This window comes from Schistocerca americana, chromosome 2 (assembly GCF_021461395.2).
Source record: "Schistocerca americana isolate TAMUIC-IGC-003095 chromosome 2, iqSchAmer2.1, whole genome shotgun sequence".
NCBI classification, from domain to species: domain Eukaryota; kingdom Metazoa; phylum Arthropoda; class Insecta; order Orthoptera; family Acrididae; genus Schistocerca; species Schistocerca americana.
Window position 1 is genome coordinate 130,068,889 of NC_060120.1, and position 13,401 is coordinate 130,082,289.

At 39.9% G+C, this 13,401-nt stretch overlaps 1 protein-coding gene across 2 annotated transcripts in view; it reads left to right on the forward strand.

Moving 5' to 3' along the window:
* Window positions 1–784: 784 nt before the first annotated feature.
* LOC124596506 (EGF domain-specific O-linked N-acetylglucosamine transferase) overlaps window positions 785–13,401 on the forward strand; it is a 138,163-nt gene continuing 125,546 nt past the window's right edge. For both annotated transcript variants that reach the window (XM_047135667.1, XM_047135668.1), the window contains exons 1-2: window positions 785–1,010; window positions 1,131–1,307. In XM_047135667.1, the coding sequence (XP_046991623.1) occupies window positions 1,008–1,010; window positions 1,131–1,307 (180 nt within the window). In that variant the 5' untranslated portion in view covers window positions 785–1,007. The remainder of the gene's footprint in view (window positions 1,011–1,130; window positions 1,308–13,401) is intronic.

Here is a 13,401-nt window from a genome sequence, read left to right on the forward strand (position 1 = left end):
TTTCTTAGTGAAATATCGTTTTGTGCTTCTCTCCAGTAAGGACTCTTAATTTTTTCCCATCGGATGCATTGCGCATTGGCGATTGCTGTTCGACAGACGGATGAACAGATGATGAGATGCTGTCACTAAATGATATAGTGGTGCATAGTGAGCCAATTTGTCAGCGCCTATCATCTGCTGAAGCTGGGGCTTCTCGCAGCATTGAGTGCTTCCCTCTAAAACCAATGAAGAGGAATCAGATCGTAGGGCCATAGCATTGTCGCATATGCAGTGGTATCTTTTCTTTATCAGTAAAAGCCAAGTATTTCTAGCTTGTATTATCATCTTGCAGCTGTTGCGGAAAACTGACAATGTTCTACTCAACGTTTGAAATCACTATGTTCGTGTACTTCACGTTATGAGATCTGAAGGATGTGTCGGTGCAAGATGCGAATGCACGACAATCAGTAGCTCCAAAGTTAGTGTACAAACACTCATGAATACAACAAAACTGAAATTTAGGATATCAAAGCAAAAGTTGAAATGCTCATCTGTTTTCAAATGGGTGTCCCAAGGAATTGTGCCCCAGTTTAATTTTCGCACATATGAAAAGGTGAGAGATTAATGTCAATTGCAGTGATAAACAGCTGAAAGCAATACAACTGAGCAAGACCTGGCGACTAGCTGGAATCCATATAATATTTTATACAGAACTTACAGCTGATCCAGCGTGACATTTCGTGTATCGACTAGTCATCTTTAGAGATCACTGAAATCGACAAAGTGAAAAACTGTGGTATATCGACCACGTGTATTTCTTGTGTCACAATTCAAAATAAATACCATAATAGGTTTAGTGCGGTGTTCTGTCATGTGTCAATTTATATAATTTGTATTTTTAATCTTCTAACCGCGCGAGCGCATTTTGCTCAGCATTTTAGCTGTGATACCGGCAGTATTTTGTGATATATTTGTAATGCAATTTTGTAGTTCTTGTACAGAACCTTTAAAAATTCATTCCATACAGAATGGTATGGCACAAGTTTATCTCTTCGTTAATGTTCATGCATGACTGTCAGCAGTAACAGTAGAAGCAGATGTGTTATGCGTTGCACTCAAAAATAGTAATGGCATTCTGTTTTTGTTGACAGACGTCGTGGGAATCTGTTTACATCCAACACTGTTTTATTATTAGTGTTGTTATACGCGCCAGCGTAACATACAATTTCTCGAATATTAATCTTCCCGACGAGCACATTCCATATTATTTTAGTTCTTTTAACGATATTGCCGAAAAGTGTAGAACTTCGGATCAATGCCCATATAAGGTAAGGAAATGCAACACAACTCCAAACACAAGGTTGCATGTTAAAGTACTGTGACTGGTTCATTTGATTATAGATTACTATAATTCTTTAATACGTTTTCGTTCCATATATTTCTCTGGGACTTTAATCTCACTGCCTTTCCTTTGAAACCCATCTTTTTCGGTGTGTGTGGTGGCAGGTATTTTTAATAACAGAAACGCTGTTAGCAAACCTCCCAACATCTTATCTCATTCAGCATGCCTCCACTCTCTTCCTTTCTGTACTAAGGTATTAGGTATGTTTGTAATTTTAATCTGGTCTTGTAATGGACTCTGTGTACCAAGTGATGTTGGATGGTACGGTGATTAAGTTATGAAGCTCTTATTCAGGAGAAGCAGGAATCAAATCATTGCCTAAGCATCTGGATTTAGATTTTCCATTGTTGCTGTAAATCGATTCAAGCGAATTGTGATGATTCCTTAAGCAAGGCAGCAATCAATATTGTATCAAGCTTATGTCCAACTCAGATTTGTGCCCTGTGTATAATTATCTCCTGCTCAAAGCTGTTTACATGTTGTCCTTTGTTGCTGCGATGTTTGTTGAGCACGTTTGGAGTATGTTTTATTTATTGTTTTACACATTCACTGGTGTTCTAAGACAATGCAGCACATTGGTATAGAGTGCTAAGGATGTCTTAAACTTTGGACTGGTTCGTGTGTCTTGGAATCTTGACCTTGCTCTCCATAATCATGACATTGTTACTTGCATGAGCCCTTTGGATGGTTCAAAACTGTGAGTGTTTTAAGCAGCTTAGATGGAATAGGGTTTGGTCTGGCGAGCCTTGTGTCAATTGTGCTGTAGGCTGGTCTGTTAAAAATAACTACTTGTGGCTCAAGGTGCCCAAGATACTTACGGAGGCAGTAAGTAATAGCTGGCAACCTCTGCGTCACGTGCCTCTCTTCTGCCTGTCTACGTATTGTGCCTTTGCTTGGGTTGACACTTACTTCCTCTGGATCTTCTAGGGTCATTAAAATAAAGACAGAAAAACTTCTAATAGTTCGGACTATTAGCTGGCTGTATCACCCTACTGCCTACTAAGAAAATTATCGAGACATGTCCTCTTGATCAAATCTTGTAAGAGAAAGACCTGTTTAGTATAGGACATACATTAACAAGTCAAGAAAATAATTAGTGTGAAGCACTGAATCTCCAATGTTTCCTGAAATCTTGAAGAAATAAAGGTTCTGTAATTTAATGTAGTGAAGCAGATGCCTTATACTGAGATGATGTTGAGTGACTACAGGCTCAAATTTCAACAGCAATCTCATACTAGCACAGAAAGTAAAATTAAATAAACATGTATGTACTATCCAAATTGTGGTAGATGACACAGGTCTTCAGTGTCCCAAAAGAGACTTGCTGAACCATAGAGCATGCTGAATATTGGCTGCTGTGGTGAAGAAAATTTGTATGGTGTCATACGTTGCTTTCAAGTTGAAGCTGGTTGAGGGAGGACTAGGATTAATCAACTTCCTGCTGAACTACACCACATTACTGGTTCACAGAAACATGAAAACTTAAAAAATGTTCACACAGCCTTACAGCTGCACTGAGCGAGGTGGCGCAGTGGTTAGCACACTGGACTAGCATTCAGGAGGACGGTTCAATCCCGTCTCCAGCCATCCTGATTTAGGTTTTCCGTGATTTCCCTAAATCGTTTCACGCAAATGCCGGGATGGTTCCTTTGAAAGGGCATGGCCGATTTCCTTCCCAATACTTCCCTAACCCGAGCTTGCGCTCCTTCTCTAATGACCTCGTTGTCGATGGGACGTTAAACACTAACCACCACCACCACCACCACCTTACAGCTACACTTTTCTACAAGTACCTGCTAAACTTACTAGTTGCTCCTACCAGTCCCTTTCAAACTTTCTTCTTTTGTAACACGTAACTGTCATTTAAGGAGACATGATCTAAAATAAATTTATAAACTTACTTACTTTGAACACAATATAATGGAGCAGTTAGATAAGCATTGTCACTTGTTGAACAATCATCCCCAAAAAGAAGAGGTAAATGATTGTTAGTAAGGGGGATGTTATCCCTTCTGATAACTATTTCCCTCTTCTTTCAGTAGAACTGAAGAGGGTTGCTCAGTAATGCAAACAGGTTATGTACTTTTTTTATTTTAATATTATGATCAAGACAAATATATGGTGAACTTTCATTTGTCTCCATTACTATACATAAAAAAAAAGTCCACATACTGGTAGATTACCAAGATCTACGTCGGAGAAAGGCAGTTAGAGGACAACTACTGAAAAACAAAATGGAAACCAGACTCCCTCAGCACCAATAACAGGCACAGTGGCTTAACACTTCTGCTCACTACCTGTCAGCAAAAATAATGCCACCTGAAGTAATCAACTGAGCCATAACTGCTAATGGTAACCTTAAGGTCATCAACCCTCTGAATTCCCTCCAGCTTGAAGTTTGTAGAGAAACTGACATCTGGGAGCATTGTACCACAAGCTTTGCTTTTATAGCTCATGCGAACTCGGTGACTTTCTTGGCTGCAGATTTCTGGACCTTGATTATTAAATTGGGAATTATAGGGCTCTCCTTTATAAGTCAGGGGTGCACTACACAAAGCAAACAGCTACTTGGCTAGTAGAGTACTTCTGGAGTGGGTTTTTTAGGCTAGGGAGTAATTTGAGGTACTCTGATGAACATTCACCTGTTGATACGCAGATAGCGAAATCAGACCAAAATTTTATCAGTAAACTGTCATAGTAATTGTAACAAAGTTTCCAAATTTACTGCCTTCCAGAAAAATTCTCATGCTCAAACAATTCTAGGGACTGAGAGGTGGCTGAAATCTGAAGTAGAAAGCTCTGAGATATTTAAAAGACGGACTAGATGCCATAGGAGAGGGAATGTTCATTGCAGTTGACAAAAAATTGTTTTTACAGGCCACCTGATTCCACTGTGACAGTTCTACGGTAATCCAAAGAAAGTCTACAGTCAGTAGTGCAGAATTAGCCAGATCCTGCAAGACTCATTCAAGGCAACTTGAACCTACTGAGCATAGACTGGGACATTATGGATTCAATCAGGGGGTACAGACAGACAGTCTTGCAAGCTACTTTTGAAAACATTTTCCAAAAACTATCTTGACCCTCTAGTTTGGCAACTCACACACAATGGAAATATCGTAGACCTTGAAGCTGCAAAAAGGATGGACATTACTGCTGGCATCAATATATAGACAGGGGCTAGTGATCATGATGCCATCATAGAGACTATGGTTACGAAAGTTAATAAATAAGTCTAGAAGGCTAGGAGAGGGCTTCTGTTAGAAAGAGAAGATAAGCAGTACCAGTAACAGGAACATAGAAGAATTATGGTTAAAGCTTATATAGATTGTAAATCATGCCCTAGACAAGTATGCCCAGGTTAGTGGATTATGGACAGAAAAAAAGCCCTTTTAACACTGAAATTCGGAAAATGATGAATCAAATGGTGGTGCACTCTTGGTTCAAAAGAGAATAATGCACAAATAATGACAGGCTACGGTCATTAGAGATTTATGCGTCTGAATGGATCTACTTGAGCAGCATATAGCATCTACCACTGCCATACCTTAGCAAAAGATCTGGTTGAGAATCTGAGAAAATTTTGCCTCTATGTAAAAGCACTAAACGGGTCTATGGCTGCCGTGGTGTCATTTGTTGACCAGTTGGTGTGGCAGTAGAAGATTGCAAAATGAAAGCCAAGTTTTAAATTTCACACTATGGCATTGGCCTCTTACTTAGCTTGCATTTTTTGCGAATCTCTCACCCAGTGCAAAGTTCCAAGAGACTGAAAAAAAGGCCAGGTGACTCCTGTCTATAAGAACAGTAACAGAACGTACCCACAAAATTACAGACCAATATCCTTGGTGTCACACTGCAGAATTCTAGAACATATTGTGAGTTCGAATATAATACATTTCCTAGAGACTGAAAAGCTCATGTCCACGAATCAGCATGGTTTTAGGAAACATTCCTCATGCAAAAACCCGCTCACCCTTTTCTCATGTGACATACAGTGAACTATGGATGAAGGCCAACAGGGAGATTCCACAAAAAGCATTTAACACTGCAGACTATTAATAAAGGTACAAGGATGTGAAATAGGTTCCCAGATAGGTTAGTGGCTCGAAGCCATTTTAAATAATAGAACCCACTCGATGGATTGTTCATCAGTGGCAAGGGTATCATGGGAGTGCCCCAATGAAGTGTGATAGGACCACTATTAGCAGAAATGATCTGGCAGACAGGGTAGGCAGCAATGTGTGGTTGTTTAGTGATGAAGCTGTGGTGTACAGGAAGGCATCGAAGTTGAGTGACTGTAGGAGGATACAAGATGACTTTGCCAAAATTTTAAGTTGGTGTGATGAAGGGCAGCTAGCTCTAAATGTAGAAAAAAAATAATTAATGTGGATAAGTAGGAAAAAAAAACCCATAATGTTCGAGTGAGCACCAGTATTGTGCTGCTTGACACAGGCGCTTCGTTTAAATATCTGCGCATAATGTTGCAAAGTGATATGAGAGGGAATGAGCACGTCAGGATTGTGGTAGGGAAGGCGAATGGTTAACTTCAGTTTATTGTGAGGGTTTTAGGAAAGGGTGTTTATCTGTAAAGGAGAACACATGTAGGACACTAGAGCAACTTGTTTTTGAGTGCTGTGAGAGTGTTTGGGACCAGCACCATGTCAGATTAAAGGAAGACATCTAAGTAATTCAGAGACGGGCTTTTGTGAGTGGAATGGGAAATGAAATGACTAGTAGTGGTATAGGGCAGCCTCCACCACTTCCAGGTGGTTTGCAGAGTATGTATGTAGATGTAGGAAAATTCTCAGAATAATGAACCAAACATCTGTTAATAACTTCACTGTTACTACCATCAGAACCCCTAACTTTTAACTTAAAAATGAACAGTCTAGATTGCAATAACATTTGTTTGTTAACCAATTATGACTTATGTACAAGTCATCTTCAGAATATTTGGCCCCCTAAGGCTGGTGCTGGTGGCTCTTTGGACTTCTCGTGATACTACGATCATACAGATGTATGAGAAATCTGACGAGCCACCACCACCACCACCACCACCAGCCAAAGGGGACCATGTATTCTGAAGATGACTTGTACGTAAGCCAAAACTGGTTAATAAGCAAATATTATTGCGATCCAAACTGTTCATTTTAACTTAAATATAGCATTAGGTCACTGCTTTCTAAAGACTATGTTGTCAAAATTTATACCTAACTCTCAGCCATTTCCAGACAGCAACAGCTTGACCATAGGGTCACTCGCACTACGCAGTAATGTTCAGTCTACAGCAAACATATGCAACCCTATTTTTGGTGTAGGCCTATATGTGGGACAAGCCTAGTTGACATAAAGACACCAAAATATCACCACACATTAAAAATTTTCTGAAAGTTGACGCAGAAAATGTTTTGTTTACAAAATGGTGAAACATAATCCAAGGATACCAAAACTCAGGCAAACCATGAAACCATTTTCAGATGATTGAAGTTTGTGAAAGAGACATAACCAACCATGTTGCAGATTGATGCCCCGAAAAAATACTTTCACTTTCAACAAAAAACAGAGAATATGTTATGCCAGATTCCAATTAGTCATGTTAATGTTATGTAATATGTAAATTGTTGTATTAACAAATAAAGCTATATATTAAATAAAAATGTGTATATTCGCTCACATGAGCCTCGAAACACCCAACTGAAATAGCAGACTTGCATTGTCTGCAGGTGAAGCATCCTGGTACAATCACCAAAGCATGTCTTGCTATTGCTGAAAGTCTTTCTTTGAGTAGTAGATTAAGCACTAAATGACTGACAGTTATTCAGATTTGAACTGGAGGTTTTTCAATACATTTACTGCTGCCAAATAAAATGCCAAGGCAGTATGCCATTTTTCTCCACATTTACTTTCTACAAAAATGCATTTTCCCATCAGAATGGCAGCATCTTGATCCCGTGATTGAAAAAAGAAGAGCAGTACACCAACAGCTCAATACCTACATCATCCCTGATTATCCATGATTATTTACCCACATAAAGTTTCCTCAATTGAGCAAAACTTGTGGAAGTCATGGAAATGAATCTGGACTGTATGGGTAAAGTTAAACAGCTGTCAAGTGAAATTCCTGGAGATTATTGCTTTTCAAGTTTGCTTTTTGCAGCTCCACCGTAACATGCAAAGAAAGCAGATTGCTCTGAATTAATTACTGGTCACAGATAATGTGGTAGTACCGCAGTGATCAACAGCTTGCAGCATTATGATCATTCATCACCTCGCCCCCATCCTCTCCCTCTCTTGGATTATGGTGTATAGTGATAGACCCATGCCTTATTGCTGTTTACAGTTTGTCATGCTAATGAAGGTGCCTTTCCTTGTCCACAAATTGACTCAGTTGCTGTTGACGTCCAAAAGAATATTTTTCTGTTCCTCACTTAGAAGATATGCATCTTGTTGACAGATTGCGGTAGTCCATATTTTTTCATGAAAATATTGTAAAACTTCCAACACTAAAGGTTAAAGTTACCAGACTATTTTAAGAATTGTTGGACACGAAGTTGTAAAATATAAGAACCATGCTATCTATTTATGTCAAATGTTGAAAGCTAAAATTAGATATCACATTAATTGAAACAGTGAGTACCTTATAGATGGTCCAGTCTCACAGTCTCATTAATGGGACTACGACCTCTGTTCGACATTAACATGCAGTAATCACTCACAGATAGTAGTACTAGGAGTGTAGGGCATATAAAGTGTCCTGAGGGGGGGGGGGGGGGGGGGGGACACGGGAAACAGTGTCCTCATTGTCATAACGCAGAAACAGAGCAATTTATTTGATGTCCAAATGGGCATGACCATTGGTGTTTGGGCAAGGGAGGAAGCATTTCCGAAATGGCTAAGTGTGTAAACTGTTCACTCACTACCATAGTTAAAGTATACCATGCATGGTAAAATGGCACAATCCAAAACAAGTGCCAAGTTCACCACGGGCTATAGATGACAAGGGTGGATAATGGCTGTAGAGATGTGTATGGGTGACCTGTTGAGCTACTGACCACCCATATGAACCAAGGGGCTATCAACAGTGTCTCCTCAAAGACCATTCAGCAAATGCTGCTGCATATGGGCCTCTGTAGCAGGTGCCCAGTTCAGGCACCTATTCTGACTGCTTTTCACTGGCAATGGAGGTTGGAATTGCATGCCAATACCACAACTGGATGTCTACTGAGTGGTGACTGGTGGTCTCTCCAAATGAATCATATTTTATCCTCCACTGGACAGAAGGCTATTGACGTGTACAGCATGAAACGTCTGAAAGCAAACAGCCTTCAACAATTGTGAGAAGGCTCCAGGCCAGGGGAGAGAGTGTTATGGTCTGGGAGAATGTTTTTATGACATTCCCTGGGTGAACTCATCATTCTGGAAGGCCCAATGGATCAACACAGGTATGCATCTATCCTTGGGAACAATTTCCACCCTTACACGCAGTTTTTTTTCCCCCCTTGGTGTGATGGCACCTACCAGCAACACAATGCAACATGTCACACAGCTCGCAGCGCATGCGCATGGTTCAAAGAGCAGTACTCTACAGGCCACCAAATTCCCTGGATTTAAATCCAATTGAGAGTCTATTGGACCACCTCCATTGGGCTGTTCAAGCAGTGGATCCTCAATTGAAAAACCTAGCACAACAGGCCACGGAACTGGAACTGGCAAGGCACCACATCCCTGTCGGTACCTTCCAGAAACTCATTGACACACTTCCTGCACTCCTCACAGTGGACCTCACTGCAAGAGGGAGTTATTCAGGCTTTTGACAAATGGTCACAATAATGTGACTGGACAGTGTATAAGGTGCTGCTGAATTATAGTACAGGTACTTGTCAGAAACAATGTGTTCGATCCTTTGTGGGTAGAAAAGAGGACTAGTATAGTGATGAACCTTACAATACCTGGAAACTGCTGGAAAATGAACTCAACTTCACAATTTTAAAGGATAACATGGAGTAAAACTAGTAGTATAGAAAAGGCATAACTTGCATCTCCTCACTGCTAGTACCAATACCGAATCAAACTAGTTGTTGTGGTGGTGATACACTGTCTAAGGTTTCTGTGGTGGTTTTCACTTTCTGATTTTCATTCAGTAATGGAATTTACTAACAAAGATGTGTTTGATTTACGTATAGTACCCAGCAGTGCTGGTTTTCTGCAAGAAAGTTAAGTGGTACTCTGTAGTGACCTGTTGCCAATGTCTAATGTTTACAAATTATTGCTGGAACAAATTATAACATACTTTTAACACACATCGTAAAGTAAGCAAATGATTCAGATTTATATATAATAATATTTGCGTGGCTCTTAACATTTACACGTTGAAACATTTCAATAATATTGTACGTTAGAATTCTGGCCATCTTTGAAAAATACTTTGAGATTATCTGTTATGACACCTAAAAGTAATTCCAACATACCATTTACAAATGCACCAGATATAGACAAAATCTAATATCATTAACTGTTTCTGCTAATAATGTCATTGATGGATGATTTTTCTGCCTGTTAATATAAATAAAATGAGCTACTTCCCCCTCTGAGGATTCAAAAAGTTAAAGGTGACGCATTCCCAAGTGTACCTCTGGAAACTCAGCACTGGTACTCAGGAAATGTTGCCAGAGTCACCTACAAGCAACATATCAAGATCATCCACACTGGTCACACCTAGTTTTCAACAAGTGGAGGTGCAGATTCATTCTAGTAGCCAGGTACAACTGACCACCAACATAACAAACAAATCAGATGATGTGTTAGAAATGATAGAAGAGCACTGCTATGAACTATATACTGCTACAAACCTTGAGTGGCATCTTTTTATACAGAGAATAGTAAACAGAACTGTTTAGAGAGTGCTACATGTTAGCTGCATTAACTGTTCATGGTGCATTTATTGCATTAATTCCTCTATGAATATGTGACAAAAGGGCATCGAGAACAGTCAGTACAACAAATCCACCACGAAAAAGTTCTTGGCTGCATGATAGTTGTTATGTCCCTATCACATATATGTTTATCGGGCATTAAGGGGAGATGCCCAGACAAGAATCATTTTTGCATCCTTAACAACATTACAGTGCTTTGATGAAGCCTTTTTCGTACCTAATGGCAAGGAAAATAATCACAATGCTCACTACTGGTCACACGAAAACCCTCTTTGTTAACCTCAGCATTCCTGGAGAATAAATACTCGGTGTAGACTCATCAACAATACAGCTATAGCTGTTTTATTTTTTGATAAACAAATGCCGAGTGGTACTCTTGAATTTCTCAAACATGCTTGACAGCATTGTTAGATAGCCCACTAGCATTTTGGTTCTTTATGTGATTGCAGCAAGGTAGATGTGCAGCACATTTTCACTTGGTGGCTAGGTATGGACTCTTAAATCTGACTTTTTCCTAGTCAATTAGTAGAGGAGGGCCAATGACTTGTCCACCATGGTCCTCATATTTAACTCACAGTAGCTTTTTCTTTTTTTGCACTCGTACATATCAACGACATTACGTATCAACAGTGTCCTAAAATGTAATATCATCTGAAAAATTGAATTCATGCCGTATGCTTGTTGCTTCCATATGCAGCAGTACTTTGAAGTGTGCACAGTAGTGGGCACGAAGTGGTATACTTTACTCAGGCTTACGTTTGCCTTCCTGAGGGTACCTACTTCATGAAGAGTTCTGTCACCCAGATGCTGTTCATAATATTGTTTACCTAGAACATCTTCTTACGGTTGCCTTTTATATACTTGTAGCCAGTCTAGATATGATAAGTCGTCAGATAACAAGATAGTAAGTAATAGGTTACATAATATAACTTCATTTGTTCTGGGGCTAGATGTTGTCGTCGGGCCCCTTCTTCTCTTGAGTCTACAGCATCCCCTAAGCACGACTGCAAAGTGTAAACAACTTCTCCTTTGCAAGGTAAAGACACCCGCTCATCGTCAGGTCTTGTGGATGCCCTGTGCTCACATTCTGTCCTGCAGAAAATTCACAGACAATGGATTGTTCTTAATATACAAGTAGTTAAAATTATATTTCTCCATGATATCTTTCATCAGTATAGCAGGAAGAACTGGGACATGCTGCCATGTTAAATAACAACATGGACCACTACAGTTACAAGTGTGCTTAAAATAAGGAGGAATGCATTTTAAATGTCTACGGCCACAAATCAAAACATAAAAATGCGCGACTTCTGATGATTTACTGGAACTGTTAAAATTCTAAATGAAGTTAAAAGTGTAAGAAAGTGCTTTTCCTTCAGTGCAGTTTTAAAAGCACAAACATTATCTTACAAAACTGATTTTACTTTTCATAAGCACTGTTAAACTGTCAGCTGCAAGAAGGGTTTTCTGAGAGAGATTTCTTTCAGGGCTGGATGGATTAAAATGTAGGGTATTCATGTCAGGAACAAGCTGAGATGGTGTTTGTGTATGGTCAAGGAGATGGAAACAGTAGAGAGGCAGCATGGCTATATCAAAACAAGTACAGGTGTACACACAGTCCACAGGCTCCCTGCATTTTCCTCTGGCTGAAAGGACCCAGTATCACACAAATGCCAAAAAGGGCTTGAAATGTTGTGTGATGTGGTTGGTGTCTGTGAGGGTATTCGTCCTGGTATAGCCGTGCTGCCTCTCGACAGTTTCCATATGTTTGGCCATTCACCATCACCACCTTGGCTTGTTCCTGACATCAATACTGAATCATTCTGCTGTTTACAGTATGCTGCATCAATCACACAGCACATGGTCACAGGAACTTTCATTTGTCAGTGGCATCTACTGCGGCAACAATATATTTTTCGACAGGGGTTCATATGACCTTTTTCCCTCCATTTCCAGTCAGGAATCTGTCCCTGGAGTTTGTCGCTTTTATTAATGTCCCTCCTGTATAGTAGTGGTGCTAGTTGTGATGTCACTGGTGCTCAGTCCGCTATATAGGCAGTGTTTCCATCCTATCTCTACTACCCATGCTATAAATTTTTGGTGGCCAGGTCCCATGTTATGTTTAGCTGCAAACTTCTGTCTTTATTGAGAATGTATCAGATGCTTTGACTCTAATTTAAAAAGTTACAGAGACAAAAAAGTGGTTTCCATCTAAGTGCTGTGTGGAATCTAGCCACTGGATGGCAATAACCTGAACACTGCTGGTGTTACTAACCAGCACTGTGGTTATGTAAAAATGGCAGCAACTACAAGAAAGTTTGTTACCACTTGTCATTGATCAAGAAGCACTCAGCTGAAAGGTTATGGATGTGTAAGCACTTGATGCAGCTAGAAGCCCAAACAGATTTCATCTTACACCTAATTACATTGCCCAGGCAGTGGCTAAATACTTCACTTATTCTGCTTACAATAAAAACCAGAATCCAATTTTCTACCACCACAGAGAGGGGCAGCTGGAATATGTATTCTGAAAAGGTGTGCAGTTGTGACTACTTTATGAGTGAGCTTGGTTCCACCTTGCCTGAGGCCAGGAAAATACACTAAGGAGACAACTACATCTAGAAAAGCACACTTTAGCAGCCAAAAAGAAAGTTGAGGTAACTGTTTTCTGTATACAATGCCCTGTCTTTTTCCCTGAAAGAGGAATACAACACTTAATTTTAAAATTTGAATGAGATTTCTGACCTTTTGATGAGAAGCTATATTAAGTATTTTCAAATTCAGTAGCCACCAGTCATGGGAACAGACTGAATGCATCTGCTATATTTCCAAAAGACTTTGATGAGGTGCCCACTTGATTGTGATTGCATGGTTTACAACACTGTCAAACTACCACTTGTCACAATCATGATGCTGTTCACTGCGAGAAGATTAGGCTATCCACAAAGTCATATAAGATTAGCTTGATCCCCTACCTCTTTGCCGAGGCTGATGAGCCACTACTTGCCATCCAACAACAGCAGCAGTTCCTCATGGCTGTAACCTGTTGTTGACAGAGCAGTTGCGATTATTCCATACTACTGTTTG